Source organism: Gastrolobium bilobum, unplaced genomic scaffold, assembly GCF_033153095.1.
Source record: "Gastrolobium bilobum isolate Gb01-03AN ecotype WA unplaced genomic scaffold, APGP_CSIRO_Gbil_v1 utg27381, whole genome shotgun sequence".
Lineage (NCBI taxonomy): Eukaryota > Viridiplantae > Streptophyta > Magnoliopsida > Fabales > Fabaceae > Gastrolobium > Gastrolobium bilobum.
This window is the reverse complement of record NW_026900061.1, coordinates 8,134-25,999: the sequence shown is the minus strand read 5'-3', so window position 1 is coordinate 25,999 and position 17,866 is coordinate 8,134. Positions and strand designations below refer to the sequence as shown.

The window sequence follows — 17,866 nt, the reverse complement described above, 5'->3', positions numbered from 1 at the left end:
CAATGATCTGTAGAGCAGATCAAAAAGGTTTTTGTATAGTTGGCAATATGGCTTGGTATGTGGCTTGACTAGAGATAGAAGTTATGTTAAAGGAAGGGTTCAGATTAAATGAATCAGATTCAGCTAAGAGAAGGATCACAGTATTTATCATATTCTTCTTAATTCCCCCAAACTTTCTTCCTTTCCATTCCTTGTACCTTCTTTGAACCTTTCTTCCTCCTTTTCTTCCAGACACTTTGTGTCTTTAATACCCTTTTTTTTTCTTTTTCTTCCCTCTGTCTTATTTTTTTTCAAACACTTTGTGTCTTTAATTCCCTTTTTTCCTTTTTCTTCCTTCTTTTCTATATCTCCAACACTTTGTAACACTTTGTGCATTCATTTATTGCAGGAACACTTTTCTCCCAACAGAACTTTTCATCCATTCTCACTTATCTGAAAATTTTAATCTGAAGGATTGGAATGAATGTAGGCTCTTGGTTTTATAGACAAACAAGCTTAAACTCAAGGGTTTCATGCAATGGAAACATTAAGGTTGGTCATTTAAACTTTCTGGTTCAAGAAGGAAGTGCCTCAATCATTTCTACACTACACATCATAAACCATTTCAAGCAAGAAACATGGCAAGTTCTAGAGTTATTCATGCAGTGAAGTGCTCTTTGAACAAAATTTTCTGTGTAGGCTTAATTTCTCACAGTTCAGAGTGCATGCTTGACTTTCTCTATATGTATCACAACTAATCTCTCTACTCTTACACATTGAATGAGTCATGCAATCATTTCATTTTTGCTCAACATGCAAGGTATAAGATTGTATCCTTAATTTGATCAATCATCTAAAACTTTGATCAGTCAAATCCTCATGGAATTCCATATCACAACTGAAATCCAAATTCAATATCACAACTAAAATCCAAATCACACAAGAAAACTTAGAAAAGAAAAAAAATATTGAGATGTTTCCCTGTTTTGGCTCATCAATTTGTGTGACATCTCCATGAAGTGTGCATACCATTCAATCACACCCAATTCCCAGATTTAAAAGTTGTTGTCCCCTGCAACTAACTTAAATCTAAAACAACAATCGATCCCTGAAACACATTCATATATAAACCAATAGCATCAGTTTTATCGCAATGTGCATCATGCAAAAACAGTGAATATTCCAATGTGCTTAACTGAATTACAAAAGTAAACTAACAACAAATTAAAACTAAAAGAAACTAAAAGTGAAATAACAGAAACTAAAATGGAGTGAAATCAAGAGTCAATGTGAGACTCTGAGTCCTTCTCATCTGAGGTGAGAGGGTCTGATCTTGGATCTGCGGTAGGAAGCGGTGTATGATCATCATCAGCAGTCTGATCCTCCTCCACACCAAAGCTAACTTCAACAGGCTGATCTCCACCAGTCTGATCAGCAGCAGGCAGGGATTTGTCCCCAGTACCCATGGCAGCCATGGCATCCATCATAGCCTCATCCTCATCAGCGCGCTCTTCAAAGAATGTTGTAGCGGCTGCCTCAAATGCGTCCTCCTCCTCTGAATAAGGATACTCCTCATCCTGAAATGATGCCAGCTCTACTCCCTGGGCCTCACAAAGAGCTGTCAGCATCTGAAACATCTGAGTCTGAAATGATTTTTGACTCGTCTGCATGAACTTGAGACGGAGGCGTAAAAATCCCAGACGAACCTCAATGTTGACCAGCCACTGCTCTGCTGATCGCTTCTGCCGTACGGACTCGAACTTGGCCTCTGTCATGTTCTTTCTTCCCGGTGTCAGGCCAGAGGCTGCTCCTCCTCCAATCCGGAGCTGTGTGGTGGTCATCTTTGCATTCATTTCAGGGTGCAACTTAACTTGTGCCCCATTATCAGCAATGTCAACTCCAGCTCGCTTACAGAGATGCTGGATCAAAGAACTGTGACCCAGTGCCGCAGTACTACTATCAGAATGTGCCATGTCATAAATGCTATTTTGAGGAATAACGGGAAGTTCCACTTTCTTCCCAGTCATGATAGTGTAAATCAAAACAGCTCGCAACAGAATAACTTCAGCCTGGTTGGAGGTAGGCAATACATTGGAAACCACAAAGTGAAACCATACCCTAGCCTTTCCATTCAACTGCCTTAACCACAACAATTTGGGATTCACCTCATCTTTCGTCATCTGCCATTTTTCATTAGGTTTGGCTATAGTTTGCAACACAGGCTCAACCGCTCCCAATTTAGTCCAAGTTTCAAATTCAGGGTTGCTTTTTTTGGGAGGAATGTCAATCTTTTCCCAAGTTCTGTGAAACTGACAATTTTGGTTCTGTATGTAATCACAGTGAGTTATCTTCAAGAGTTTCTGAATGGTATGAGCATCATACTTCACCTTTTTCCCCCGTACTAGACTGACAAAATGTCGCTTGCCACCTTCATCTCCATTGTAAGCATTTGCATAAAATTTCCGACAAATAGCTTGACTGCTATTGTCCAACATCATGAATTTTCTTTGTCCAACTTGACTAACTCAGACTAAAATTCAGGGTATTCATCTTTGTCCAAGATGAATTTTCTTTCCCGGACAAATGGCCGAGAAGATGTTTTATCATTAAATCTGGCTTCATGAGCATCACTCCTCTATAGTTTGTCATCAAAAGAAGGTGGAGTTGTAGGCCCTTTGCTCTTAATCATTCAGGCCCTCTTTTTGTTGTTCTTCTTGGGTGGTGAAGACATGGTCCTAACAACATGAAAGAAGAATTCAGTCAATAAGTCAGAGCAATTGAGAGATAATGGAGCACATTCCCAAATTTAAATTTGAAAGAATTGGTTGAGAAGAATCCAAAATGTAAAGGAAAAATAACCCCCACAATGCTAGACTAGCAGCCTAAAACCATTCGTGTATTAGGGCCAGGGAGCTAAAACGTTCACAGCGAGCGTTTTAGCGGCCTAGCAATTTCGTGTGACAAAACAGTTGAGCGCTAAAACGTTGAGTGTCCAGCGCTTTAGCGCCTTGGCTTTTCTGGGTCAGGAATTTTAACAAACACCTTGTGTGTGTGTGTGTGTGTGTGTGTGTGCAAGTTTAAAATGGGACTCGATGATCGGTGATGCCTTTCATCCCAAAAACAAAACCAAAACCAGAGTTGCATACAAACCAATTATATGTTATCAAAATTTAAAACATGAGATCATGGGGTAAGCACACATGGAATCAAAAACTTTTAAAACCCTAGATGATATGAAAATGATACAAACAAATGAAGAACATACTTCGAAATGAGAAAGGATAAGGGTAGCATACCTTGTTGGCAATATGTAGGATGAATGCAGAAGAGATTGAGAAGAATTTGCTAGTGTGGAAGTTGAAGAATAAGTGAATGTGAGGATGAGTGAGTGAGTGAATGAATAACCGTGTAATTCAAATAAGTGACGCGGCGCTAAAACGTTCAAACCAAACGTTTTAGCACTGAGGTCCAGAAAAATGTGCACATGGTTGTGTGCATCAGCGCGCTAAAACGTTCAAACAACACGTTTTAGCGCGCTTAACCAGAATATTTGCACGGTGATGCACTTGGGGAACGCTAAAACAGTCAAATAGAATATTTTAGCGCTCTGGGCCAGAGTTTTGCATTGTGATGCATCTCTGAACCGCTAAAACGTCTAACAAGGAACGTTTTAGCGCCCATCACTTGTCAAATTTTTCAAAATTCTCCAATTTTTTTTATACATTATTATTATTAACATTATTATATATTACATACCTGATATAGTGGGTTGCCTCCTACTCAGCGCGTGTTTAACGTCACGAGCCTGACGTTTCTCACTTAACTTACCTCTATCAAGGCAACTGTAAGAAGTTGTCTGTCTACAGCACTACCAATGTATAACTTCAGCCTCTGACCATTGACAGTAAAGCTTCGGTCAGAATCCAAGGGACTAATTTCCACCGCTCCATAAGACTTAATATCCTTCACCACAAATGGTCCAGACCATCTGGACTTTAACTTTCCTGAAAATAGCTTCAACCTGGAATTGAAAAGCAGAACTTGGTTGCCCACCTTGAAATCCCTGGGTGTGATCTTCCTGTCATGCCATAACTTGGTCTTTTCTTTGTATAAGCTTGCACTTTCATATGCAGAAAGACGGAATTCATCCAGTTCATCCAATTGAAGTAGCCTTTTCTCACCTGCTGCCTTGGAATCAAAGTTTAAGAACTTGACAACCCACAATGCTCTGTGTTCCAACCCCATCGGTAGATGACATGCCTTCCCAAATAACAATTAAAAAGGAGACATTCCAATAAGAGTCTTGAATGCTGTACGGTAAGCCCATAAAGTGTCATCAAGTTTCTTGGACCATTGAGTCCTAACATTTCCAACAATGTTTTCCAGTATACGTTTAAGTTCTCTGTTAGAAATCTCAACCTGACCACAAATCTGTGGACGGTACGGGGTACATATCTTATGCCTGAGTCCATATTTTGCAAGAGGAACTTCTACCAACCGGTTGTCAAAATGTGTTCCCCATCACTGGTTAAGGCTCTCGGGACTCCGAATCTCACAAAGATATTCTTTTTTCAGAAAAGTGATCACAACCCGAGAGTCATTAGTTTGTGTAGCTATGTCTTTAACCCATTTTGATACATAATCCACTGCCACCAGGATATACTTATTGGAGTAAGAAGAGGGAAAGGGTCCCATGAAATCCATACCCCAAACATCAAAGATTTCCACCTCCAGTATATTGTTCAATGGCATTTCATGTCTCCTGGATATATTACCAGTTCTTTGGCAGTTGTCACATGCTTCCACATACTTCTTTGCATCCTTGTACAATGTTGGCCAATAGAAACCACTCATCAAAACTTTTGCTGCAGTTCTTTCACCTACAAAGTGTCCACCATAGGCTGAACCATGAGAGTGCCATAAGACATCTTGTTGTTCCTCCTCTGGAATACATCTTCTAATTACCCCATCTGAACACCTATAGAAAAGGTATGGTTTATCCTAAATATATCTCCTTGCATCATGCAGAAATTTTTTCCTCTGTTGCCATGTGAAATCTTTAGGCATTGCTCCAGCAGCTTTGTACTTTGCAAAATCTGCAAACCATGGTGGAGTATTAATTGTCAAGACTTGATCCTGCACCAACTTGGAAACAATACTTATGGCCAGTATTTGCCCATCGGGAAACTCTTCTTTGATCACTACTTCCGGTCGTTCTTGAAGATTTTTCTCTGTGATCCGGGATAAGTGATCAGCCACTAAGTTTTCAACTCCCTTTTTATCTTTAATTTTCACTTCAAACTCTTGTAGAAGTTACATCCATCGGAGTAACCTGGGCTTAGCATCCTGCTTAGTTAACAAATACTTTAAAGCTGCATGGTCAGTGTAAACAATCACCTTTGATCCTAGCAGATATGACCTAAATTTGTCAAATGCATACACAATAGCCAATAATTCCTTTTCAGTAGTAGCATAATTCTTCTGTGCATCATTAAGAATTTTACTGGCATAGTAAATGACATGCAATAATTTGGCTTTTCTTTGGCCTAGTACCACTCCCACAGCATAATCACTTGCATCACACATCAGCTCAAAAGGTAGTGAAAAATCAAGTGCCATGATTATTGGTGTGGTGATCAATTTTTCTATCAAAATGTTAAATGCATGCAGGCATTCATCAGTAAACACAGACTCTTGTTCCTTTACCAACAATTTGCATAAAGGTTTTGCAATCTTTGAAAAATCTTTTATGAAGCGTCTATAAAAACCTGAGTGACCAAGGAAACTTCTCACACCTTTGACCAAGGAAACTCCTAAAACAATACCCTCTGTCACCATGAAGTGACACTTTTCCCAATTCAACACAATATTACAATCTTGACATATTTTTAAAACAATATCCAAATTTTCTAGACAAGCATCAAAAGTAGGATCGAATACAGAAAAATCATCCATAAAAATTTCAATGGATTTTTCTACCATGTCAGAGAATATGGAAAGCATGCACCTTTGAAAAGTCGCTGGTGCATTGAAAAAGCTGAAAGGCATCCTCCGGTATGCAAAGATTCCATAGGGGTAAGTGAATGCAGTTTTCTCCTGATCTTCTAGAGCCACAGCTATCTGGTTGTAGCCTGAGTATCCATCTAGAAAGCAGCAGAAAGCATGTCCTACCAATCTCTCTAGCATTTGATCTAGGAATGGAATAGGGAAACGGTCCTTCTGGGTTGCTTTGTTGAGTCTCCGGTAATTTATGCACATTCTCCAACCAGTGACTGTTCTTGTGGGAATTAATTCATTATTCTCATTCCTCACAACAGTCATTCCTCCTTTCTTGGGCACTGTCTGTGATAACTTATATTTTGTTACACTTATTTATTACTCTTGGTTGGTATTTTTATGATTTATTTTAATTAAATAAAGGTATTTTGGGTCAATTCACAATTCTAGATTTTAGTTGGGTTTAATTGATTTTCGTCATAATTTTCCAGATTTACACTACTTCTGTATTTTGCCCATATCTCACTCTACAGATGTCCGATTGACTCCGTTCTTGTTGTTGTATGCAGCTAACAGATAGGGCTACAATCGCTATTTCAGCTACTGAAAGCCCAATTCAAACGGGAAGATGGTCGAAACTTGATCTCAAGATGACGTGTTTTGCTGGAATTTTATTTTGACGTTTGAACTTGTAATTCACATTAGGACCCAATGTGTTTAGGGCCCAAGGCAATGTTTTATTGTTTTATTTTATTTTATTTTATTCAGCTTTCATTTTATGTTTTGGCTGAAGCGGTAAAACCCTAGCCGTTCTGCGTGACAGCTATTTAAGGGAGACTTTAGGAAACCCTTCGGCAATCAGTTTTTACAACAAAAAAAGTTCTCTCTGAGTTTTTATTCAATTTTGTTATTCATCTTTTTCTTCCTCTTCTTTTTATTTTAATCATGTTTAGCTTAGCCATGCGAGGCTAAGAACCTTTTAATCAACCTAAGGGTAACAGATTCCATGGATTAGTCTTGAGGGTCTGCGCTTTATTTTAAATTAGTTTTGTTTCCCTTCCCAACTCAGATTGATATCGTTCGATCGTGGATATTCAATCTGAGGTTCGCGATTGCGATTATGGAAAGGGATTAATCATCAAATTTGATGGTTAGATTGATTGACCCTATGACCTTAAATCAAACGGGCTGATACTCTGCGATTGTATGAGTAGAAGCATCGTCTTTGATCAAATGCTAAGCGATCGCTTAGAGAGGGTTGTCAATTGGAAATAAGGATTCTGATTCGATTGAGAAATCAATCACGATTCTGATATCCTCTTATCCGAGGAAAGACGTCCATGGAACCCAAACCTTAGGTTGGTTAATTTTTAATTACAAATTTTACATCCAATTTTATATTCTGCCTTTTTAAATTATTCAACCAAAATTCAAAAACCCCCCTTTTAATTTCTGTTTTGATAAACGATTTTTACCCAAGCAATTTCCTTGAGACAGACGATTTAGGGTTTCCACTCTACTACAAATTTTCTGAACCCTAATAAAAAAATAATTTTTAATTTGCGCGAGTTCGACAGCTCGTGTCAAATTTGGCGCCATTGCTGGGGAAATTGCATCGGTCTAAATCGATTTTCTGAACGTGATCATTTTCTTCTTCTTCTCTAGTTTTTGTTTCTGTTTTTGAAAGAAAGAAAAATCGTAAATTTCTGTTTGCGCACCTGTTTTGTTTTTGCGTTTTGCACTCGATTGCGTTTCTTATTTCGATTTCTGCACAGTTGATTCTGCATCGGAATTTGATTTCGGAGAGGCATCTTTTCTCAGTTTTTGAATTTTTTGCATTACTGTTTACGCTTTGGGCAGTTTTGGGCGAATTTGGGGAAATCAGTAAAACTTCAGTTTGAGATATTTGCTCCGAGAGTTCTTTTTCCAAAGGAATTCGACCTTCTGAGCATAAGTCACACCCTTGAAGGGTGTGAGGTGACCCTTAATTTTACCAAATTCTGTCGTTTACTAACTCGTTTTAGTGTTTCTTTGTCGTTTCAGGACGTATCGAGTATTTCTGCTATTGTTTTTTGTGCTCTGATTGACCTGAAAATTGGTGACGTGAAGGAGGAGGCTGTACCGGTCAAAAGTCATCAGGGCGTAGTCCTTCATGATGGAAGCCCTATTTTAGCCGAATTCAATTGTTTAGTATTTTATTTTATTTTTCGAAAAAAAATTATTTGATTTTTGAGTCCGTAAGGTCATTTAGAGTTTAGGAGAGTTGGTCCCATAGTATTCTGAGTTCATTTAGTATTTTTCGTATATTTATTTTTGTTTCTGTTTGCTATTTTCGGTAGTTTTGTTTGTTCTGTCGTATGTTTTGCGACTTTACTGCTGTATGCTTTGCCTATGATGCATGACTAGGAGTAATACCAGTGTTGATGATTTATATGCATATGACCCTGAGATAGAGAGATCATTGCATGCTGCTAGTAGAGCTCGTAGGTTGACTTACAGTAGAGCTGTTCCTGAGCATACCTTAGAGTCTGAGTCTGTTGAGTCTGTCGAGTCTGTTTGTTCGAGTCCTTTACATAGTGTTTATTCGTTTGGTCGTTTATTTGATTCTGAAATCATGGGTGATAGAACATTTAAGCAATTGGCTGCTCCTAATGTTGATAATGAGCAGCCCCTGTGTATTCGTTATACTAATCCTGTTATACCTTTTGAGCTTAAGTCTGGACTGAAACACTTGTTGCCCAAGTTTCATGGTCTTGCAGGTGAGGATCCCCACAAACATCTGAAGGAATTTTATATAGTCTGCAGCACTATGAAGCCAACAGGGGTGGATGAGGACAAATTAAGCTGCGTGCTTTCCCTTTCTCTTTGGACAGTGGAGCTAAGGACTGGCTGTACTACTTGCCACCTTCCTCCATTGTAAGCTGGAATGACATGGCCAGATTTTTTCTGGAGAAATTCTTCCCTTCATCCAGGGCCACCTCAATCAGAAAGGAGATCAGTGGCATAAGGCAAGCTAATGGGGAGAACATGCATGAGTATTGCGAGCGGTTTAAAAGGCTTTGTTCAAGCTGCCCACACCATCAGATTCCAGACAATCTCCTGCTTGTTTACTTCTATGAAGGGTTGCTGCCTATGGATAGGAACCTTCTAGATGCAGCTAGTGGAGGAGTCCAGAGCAATAAAACACCTAATGAGGCCAATGAGCTGATTGCTGAGAGAGCTGCTAATGGTCAACAATTTGGTACTAGAGCAAACAACAGTGCAGTATTCCAAGTGCAAACTCCTCCAATGCAAAATCCAACAGTAGCAGCAACAGGAGCATCAAGCACAGATAACCAGATAATGGAGAACAGACTTGATGAGCTGACATCAATGGTGAGGCAGTTGGCAGTGACACAGACTGTGCAACCTTCTGCTCAATAGATAAGCAACTTGTGTGGCATCTACTGTGATCCTTCTCACCCCACGGATGCATGTCCTTCCTTTCATCAAGACAGCGATTTCCAAGATGATCAGTCTGTTGCTGCAGTTTTTCCTGGAAAGCCACAGTACCACCAGCAGCAGCAGCAGCAAAATAATCCCTACTCCAATACATATAATCCTGGCTGGAAAAATCATCCAAATCTCAAATGGAGCCAGAATCAGCAAAGTGCAGCATTTCAGCAGAGGCAGCAGTTTCTGCCTCCACAACAGAGGCAAAACTTTCAACAATTTGCCCCTCAGCAGCCAATGCAGCAGCAGCAGCCAATGCAGCAGCAGCCACTAGTGCAGCAACAAGCTAGTAGCAATGGCCCTTCTTTGGAGGATTTAGTGAAGCAGATGGCAACTAACAATCTGCAGTTCCAACAGAGGACTGAGTCTTCCATTCAGAATCTGCAAACACAGATTGGCCAACTTACAACGTCAATGAATCAAAATCAACAAGCAAGTGGCAGCTCCCTTCCATCCCAAACAGTTCCAAATCCAAAAGGAAGCGAAAATGTGAGTGCTATTACTTTGCGGTCTGGAAAGCAAATGGAGGAGCCAAACCACACTGCTGCTGAGTCATCCAATGGAGGTGACACTAGCTCCAAGTAGCAGAGCATTGATAAATCTGATGTCCATATCCCTCTGCCATTTCCTCAGAGAGCCACTCAGTCAAAGAAGCAGTCAGCAAAGGTTCAAGATAAAGAGATACTTGACACCTTCCAGAAAGTTGAGGTGAACATCCCTCTTTTGGATGCAATACAGCAGATTCCGCAATATGCCAAGTTTCTAAAGGAGCTGTGCACCAACAAGAGGAGACTGAAGGGAGATGAGCAGGTTAACCTGAGTCAGAATGTATCGACACTCATCCAGCCCATGCCTAAAAAGTGTCAAGATCCAGGGACATTTACTATCCCTTGCGTGATTGGCAATTCTGTTTTCATGATTGCATGCTAGACTTAGGAGCTTCCATTAATGTTATTCCTACATCTGTGTTTAAGTCTCTTGGTCTTGGTCCTTTGTGTGCCACTGGTATTGTGGTTACGTTAGCTAATAGGAGTAGTATCCACCCATCTGGTTTGATTGAGGATGTATTAGTCAGAGTTAATAATCTGATTTTTCCTACTGATTTCTACATTTTAGAAATGGAGAGTGAGACTACTATTAATAGATCCCCAATCATACTTGCTAGGCCTTTCATGAGGACAGCTAGGATCAAGATAAATGTTCATTCTGGTACCCTTTCCATGGAGTTTGGTGATAGCATTGTGCATTTTAATATATTTGATGCCATGAAACATCCTAGGGAAGAACATTTTGTCTTCTGCATTGATGTGATAGATGACGTTGTTGAGGATGTTTATGCTAAATTCCTTGCTGAGTTTTCTAATTTTTCATCTACTGATTCTGATTCTGATTTCTGTGGTTGTGGTGATAGTCGAGAGTGCATTGTGTGTGCTGAAATAATATCTCATCTTTCTGGTTTCAATGATGCACTGATTGATGATTCTGATTAAGAGTGTGAATCTGCATTTTCTGAATTGCCTGCTGATATTATTGATGATCCTAATCCTGTTTCTGAGATTTTGTTTACAGGCATTGCTGCTGACTTGTTTTCTGCAGAATTTGCACCACCAACTACACCTCTTCCATCCATTGAGCAGCCTCCAAAATTGGAGTTGAAGGTTCTGCCCGACCACTTGAAATATTCATTTCTTGAAGAGAATGAGCAGCTACTAGTCATTGTGGCAAAGAACCTTCTACCTGAGCAGGAGGATAAATTGTTAACATTGCTGAAGGCAAATAAGAGGGCAAGTGGGTGGACAATGGCTGACATTATTGGTATTAGTACTTCAACATGCATGCATCGTATTCTACTTGAAGAAGGAGCTAAACCAGTGAGACAGCCCCAAAGGCGTTTGAACCCACTGATTCTAGATGTGGTGAAGAAGGAAGTAACAAAACTCTTGCAAGCTGGCATGATTTACCCCATCTCTGATAGCCAGTGGGTGAGTCATGTTCAGGTGGTCCCTAAAAAGTCGGGAGTCACTGTGATTGCCAACCAAAATAATGAGCTGATCACAACAAGAGCTCAAAACAGTTGGAGAGTATGTATAGACTACCGTAGTGTAACACCCTCTCTTGTATGCATCCAAGAGAGTCGTTTGCTAATCGTTATTAGAGTTGCGGAAGCGGATAAAAAACTTTTTCTTTAAATACTTTTGAGTTATTAAAGTGGGAAACTGAATCTAAGCAGAATCTATTGATAGAACTTGATAAAAACCTTGCTGTTTGCACAGCGGAATTTCCAAAACCAGTCAGCGTTCAATATCAATATAAAATCGAGCTTTCCAAATATTTTTGTATAGTGAACGGAATCTGAAAGTATCCGTTTGGGGCTTCGCGTGCATATAAAGTATTAGTAAATCGGAGGTCATTTGCCCCTTGAAACGTAACTCGTAAGTTGACCGTAAACTGTTAAAATTCAGCATTTAGAAAAATTCATTTTCGCAAAACATTTTCAGATTTTCTTAAAATAGCCGATGTACGTAGAAGACTTTAAAACAAAAATAAAATAATAGTTTTACAGTCATCCAAAAAGTCATCAAGTACCACATCATACAGTCATCCGAAACTTAAAACAGTCATCATGGAATAATGCTAATCAGCAGCAAAATACAGCAAAATTCAAACATCCAAGTCCTCAAATGCTCTTACGTCCTCCTGCAATTTAAAAATTGCAGCCACAAAGGGGTGAGAATAATCCCAGTAGTGTGGCAACAAAACCATAAAGCAACAATATTAAACAAGGCACAAAATCATAAACAGTCGCTTCAAACATTAAAACCTTTACATCATATATCCTTTTCATCATATATCATATAGCGTATATAACACCTTCTTCACGCTCATAGCACCATCGTGCGCGTGCATACAAAGTGGAAATTCCATGCACGACACCATCATTTGGGGAATTCCACTGTGGCCTATGCGGACTGACGCCAACTGTCCCATACCCTGATATCAAGGGATGCCTATATGATGTGTGCTCATACATATGATCCTGTATATAACTATTCTACATTTCAAAGCCTACATGGATCTATTGTATACATGCCATGAAATGCGATCACACACCAAACAGAAAAATGCATCATGATGTAAAAATGCATACACATATCATTATCATCATTTCATATTCTTACCATTGCCATATCATCATCAGAAAATAACATTGAACATATGTGAGCAACACATCACAATTTCATACACTAGCTAATAGTCACATTAGGTAATACCGCCTAACACATACCTCGTACGTCGAAACTTACTTTACTGATTCACAACGAAACAGTCCAACGTCTCAAAGATTTTTCGCACCTATTTTACATTATAATAAATCAGCATACGTTTCACTTAAATTTAATAATTTGACACAATTCCTCAAGCCTACATATCCTCACATCATTTCGCTAAATCGGTTCCTTTTTCTAAAATTATTCTTGACTCTCATTTGACCTTCTTTAATGCTAACCCGTGAAAAAAAAACAGTGATCATTTCCATGTAAAACAGTGAGTAAACGTTGAGTATCTTCACCCAAAACAGTGAGCAAAACAGTGAATGTTTTTACTTAAAACAATGAGCGTTTTTCCAATAAAACAGTGAACGTTTTCTAATAAAACAGTGGACATTTTACAGCAAAGTTTTTCAGCAACAATGAGTAAAATAGTGAGTAAAACATCATCGTTTTTCAGCGAAACGGTGAGCGAAACAGTAAGCAAACCACAACATTTTTTTCAGCGAAACAGTGAATAAAACAGTAAGCAAACAACAATATTTTTCACTTAACACAGTGAGCATTTTTTATCAAAACAGCGAACGTTTTCCTTCAGTAAAACAGTGAATAATTTATGACAAAACAGTGAGCTGAAGGTCAACATACGATAACGTTTTCAAAGGAATAAATTTTCCTAAAACTTACTACTCTAGTAGGTGCGTTACAATGGTGCATAAGATGTTGTCGTCATAACTTTGTTTCAGGGAAAATCCTAGATACATATATAACATGCAAACATTCCTACATTTTTAATATTTAAGATCATTTTCCTTTTATCCGAAAAGCTTTTAATTTAAGACTCAAAACGGAACCTAAAGGCATAAAATTTACAAATGAAAGGCTATTTTCTAAGTCATGCTTCACTATTTAAAACAAGAGAATGGTGGAGGGATTTTCGTGCCTACCTCTTGGCGGAGCACAAGGTAAAACCGAATGGAACCAAGGACACTACTTCAGGCTTTAATCTACTCAAAACAGCATGCTTTTCTCTTCAAGACCGACCATGTGAAAAGAGGAGATGAAAGAAAAAGGTTAACTTAAGTTAGTCATGAATGTCTCCTTCAAACCTCATGATGTAAATCATAAATAATGATGAAGTAGAGGCAACGTTTTACCTCTAGGAACTATGGTGCACAGCCAAGAAAGAAGATATAGAGACAAGATATGATAAAAATCCTTGGTTGACTCCAAGAGACTCCACGGTTTTAGATGGAAAATATAGGAAAGATATGGAGGTGTTCCTTGTGTTGTCTCTCTAATGATGCTACGGTTTAAGGGTGGAGGAAATAAGGAGGAGGTGGTTGATTTATGGAAGGGCTACGGTTTGAGTGGGGGAAACAAAAGAATGAAGTTGAAAATCCTTTACTTGGTGTTACAAGTTCACAGTTTTTAGAGTGGAAGAAAACAAAGTAATTTGGCTTGGTTTCTATCTTCAGCAACACTTGAGTGAGGAGAGAATGAAGTTGAGGTAGATTTAAATTGTGAAGTGTCTTAAAAATGCTGAAGACTTCCCTCATTTGGAGCGCACAAATGGGGTTGAAGTGTGACATGTTTGAGCCAATACAAATGCATGCAAGGCTGACCACTTATCAACCATTGGATGCATGAAATAAAGTGAGGTTTAGGGTTAGTCTTACAAGAAATCTGATTGCTTTTGTGCAGTCCTTGTGCGTGAAAATAAAAAGGAAAGAGAGGGTACAACTTTGTGTCATAAAATAAGGCTGTGATCAGAATTTTCTGATGCCCTTTTTGGGTTGTCTTCTAGCGCACACATGTGAAGGTTTAAAGCTATTCTTACAAGCAACTTGCTTGCTTTGGATGGTCCTACACGTAAGAAGGGAAAGAGGACAGCCTTGTATCACTTTTGATCAGAATTTTCTGATCACCAACGGTCCCCTAGGCGCACAAGTGCAAAGAATACACAACGGATAAAGCTTTGTTGCCATGTGTAAATACTACCCAATTGAAAGTAACCTTGTCAAATTACTAAGATAGGATAGCTTTCAACAATGAGAGGGGAAGTTGGGCTGATCACATTGTGCCTTCTAAGGCCTTATGCTTCGGCCAAACAAAATTTCTTTTCTTTCATAGGTTACAATTAATACATTATTATACTTTATCATTTAAATTTCATATGTCTAACGTAAATTCGCAACTATAATAATTATTCAAGTAATTTCCCTAGCACATTATAACTCCCTACTACTAACCACAGGATTCGAAAATCAAACACATATCCCACGTGATTCTAATTGTCATCCATGCATGCTTATACCTTATAATAATATATATACATTTCCTTAATTATGTGGGATGTTACACGTACCCGCAAAGATCACTACCCTCTTCCATTTATTGATCAGATGTTGGAGCGGTTGGCTGGTAAATCACACTACTGTTTTCTGGATGGATACTCAGGCTACTTCCAGATCCACATTGCACCTGAGGATCAGGAGAAGATGACCTTCACATGCCCCTTTGGCACATATGCATACAGGAGGATGCCCTTTGGACTTTGCAACGCACCAGGTACTTTTCAGCGTTGTATGGTAAGCATCTTTTCTGAGTTGTTAGAGGATTGCATGGAGGTTTTTATGGATGATTTTAGTGTCTATAGTCCTTCTTTTGATGCATGTTTCGATAATCTGGGTAGAGTTCTGAACAAATGCATTCAAATCAATCTTATGTTGAATTTTGAAAAATGTCATTTCATGGTTGATTCAGGGATAATTTTAGGGCATGTTGTCTCTAAAAAGGGTATTGAAGTGGATCCTGCTAAAATTGGTTATTACTACTTTGCCTTACCCCGCTTCTGTGCGGGAATTTTGTTCTTTTCTCGACCATGCAGGTTTTTACAGGCGCTCATTCAGGATTTCAGCAAGATCGCTCTTCCACTTTCCAATCTCCTCTAGAATAACATTGACTTTGAGTTTGGTGAAGCATGCAAGGTAGATTTTGATCATCTGAAGCGCTGCCTAACCATAGCTCCTGTGATCCGGGCACCAGATTGGTCTATCCCATTTGAGTTGATGTGCGATGTATCCAATTATGCTGTTGGAGCTGTTCTTGCTCAGCGGGTCAACAAGGCCCCACATATCATTGCATATGCATCCAGGACGTTGGATTATGCTCAATCCAACTATACCACCACTGAAAAAGAACTCTTGGCTATAGTATTTGCTCTTAATAAGTTTCGATCATATCTGTTAGATACCAAGGTTGTTGTTTTCTCTGACCATGCAGCTTTGAAATTTCTCTTAAAGAAAGCAGATGCTAAACCTAGACTCATCTGATGGATGTTGCTGCTCCAAGAGTTTGATATTGAGATCAAGGATAGAAGTGGAGTGGAAAACCAAGTGGCTGATCATCTGAGCCGCATCATTTCTCTTCCATCTGACCCTATACCTACTGGGGATGATTTTCCTAATGAGCAGCTGTTACAGCTGCAAGGTAAGTTCCCTTGGTTTGTTGATATAGTTAATTACTTGGTTGCTGGTGCATTACCTGTTGACTCCACTAAGGCTCAGACCTTGAAACTGAAAAGTGAGTCTAAGAACTATGTGTGGGACGATCCTTACTTGTGGAGATTTTGTAGTGACCAAGTGGTTAGGAGATGTGTGCCTGACAGTGAGACTCTATCTGTTTTAAATTTTTGTCATGCATCTGCCTGTGGTGGTCATTTTGGACCACAAAGAACTGTTAGGAAGGTTCTAGATTCTGGTTTATTCTGGCCTTGTCTATTTCATGATGCTTATGAGTTTTGTAAGTCTTGTGCTAATTGTCAGAGAGCAGGTAGCATTTCCCGTAGACATGAGATACCCCAAAACCCTATACTTTTTTGTGAGGTTTTTGATGTTTGGGGTATTGATTTTATGGGTCCCTTTCCTATTTCCTTTGGTTTTGCTTACATACTCTTAGCTGTGGATTATGTCTCTAAATGGGTTGAGGCGAAAGCCACCCGAACTGATGATTCTGCTGTTGTTGTAGATTTTGTCTGTTCTCATATTTTCTGTAGGTTTGGCATTCCTCGAGCTATTATCAGTGACCAGGGCTCACATTTTTATAATAGGAGCATGGATGCCTTACTAAAGAAATATGGAGTCCTCCATTAAGTATCTACAGCATACCATCCACAGACAAATGGCAAAGCTGAAGTTTCAAACAGAGAGGTTAAGCAAATCCTTCAGAAGACTGTCAATGCTAATAGAAAGGATTGGAGCAAGAAGTTGGAAGATGCTTTGTGGGCATACAGGAAGGCCTATAAGACTCCGATTGGAATGTCCCCTTACCGGCTTGTTTATGGTAAGGCATGTCACCTGCCAGTGGAGCTGGAGCATCGGGCATATTGGGCTGTGAAACAGTGTAACATGGACCTAATCCAGTCAGGTGGAGAAAGGAAACTACAGCTGCAATTAAGTGATAAGCAGACTGGGAACACATTTACTGTGAATGGGCATCGTCTGAAGCCCTTCTATGAAGGAACACCACAGCAGCCTGAGGATACAGAGATGGAAGCAGAGATCAGGCTGCTTGATCCTGTTTATTTTCCTTAGGGAGCTCAGGGGAGTCTTCTTCCCTCTTTTCTTTTCTTTCTGTTATTTGCATTTTCTTCTTTCTTTTCGTTTTTGATTTTTCGTAGGAGATTTTCCTTTTCTCTCTGGTAATTATTGAGTGGTACATGGAGTAGACTTAGATCACAGTGTTTGATAGCATAATTTGTTAGGCTTTGATCTCGATTCTTGGATTACAACTACCTGTTGATTGATTCTGTGCTGTTGATTGCATGACTTGGTTTACCCTTGTGAGGTTTTGAGCCCGCATATATGGCATATCTTCTGGCCATGCTTTCTTTCTTGTGTGTTTCTGCTCTTGATTGTTGTCCTCTAGAACTTGCTCTTGTTCTTTTTGAAACTGCATTTTTTACTTGCATGCATGAATATGATTGAGGCATTTTTTCTTTTCTGTACCCACTTTAGCCAGATAGCCATCCCTCATATTATTATCCCTTGGTGAGCCCCCTTTGAGCCTTTATATCTTTTATTTCTTAAGCTGCATTACAAGCCTAAGTGAAAAACCAATTAATTCCA

General features: G+C 39.2%; 2 protein-coding genes and 1 pseudogene across 2 annotated transcripts; 1 reads left to right on the top strand and 2 right to left on the bottom strand.

Moving 5' to 3' along the window:
- Nucleotides 1-2,660: 2,660 nt before the first annotated feature.
- On the bottom strand, nucleotides 2,661-4,224 carry LOC133295160 (uncharacterized). Its single transcript, XM_061493957.1, has 2 exons — nucleotides 3,808-4,224; nucleotides 2,661-2,714 (listed from the first exon to the last, which is right to left on the bottom strand). Exons 1-2 carry the CDS (start codon nucleotides 4,222-4,224, stop codon nucleotides 2,661-2,663), a joined length of 471 nt encoding a protein of 156 aa, XP_061349941.1.
- A 276-nt stretch (nucleotides 4,225-4,500) lies between these two features.
- Nucleotides 4,501-5,817, bottom strand: LOC133295159 (uncharacterized). The gene is made up of 2 exons (XM_061493956.1): nucleotides 5,312-5,817; nucleotides 4,501-4,957 (listed from the first exon to the last, which is right to left on the bottom strand). Exons 1-2 carry the CDS (start codon nucleotides 5,815-5,817, stop codon nucleotides 4,501-4,503), a joined length of 963 nt encoding a protein of 320 aa, XP_061349940.1.
- A 3,788-nt stretch (nucleotides 5,818-9,605) lies between these two features.
- Nucleotides 9,606-17,332, top strand: LOC133295158 (uncharacterized; annotated as a pseudogene).
- The last annotated feature ends 534 nt before the right edge of the window (nucleotides 17,333-17,866 follow it).

What these genes read in the sequence shown, in the direction of transcription:
- LOC133295160 (XM_061493957.1), bottom strand. Translation starts at nt 4,224, where the DNA reads ATGGGGTTGGAACACAGAGCATTGTGGGTTGTCAAGTTCTTAAACTTT. An exon ending in TTACAGTTGCCTTGATAGAG is followed by an intron (nt 2,715 to 3,807) that starts GTAAGTTAAGTG and finishes TCATGTTGTTAG; the next exon opens with GACCATGTCTTCACCACCCA.
- LOC133295159 (XM_061493956.1), bottom strand. Translation starts at nt 5,817, where the DNA reads ATGGTGACAGAGGGTATTGTTTTAGGAGTTTCCTTGGTCAAAGGTGTG. An exon ending in AAGCAGGATGCTAAGCCCAG is followed by an intron (nt 4,958 to 5,311) that starts GTTACTCCGATG and finishes CCTTTTCTATAG; the next exon opens with GTGTTCAGATGGGGTAATTA.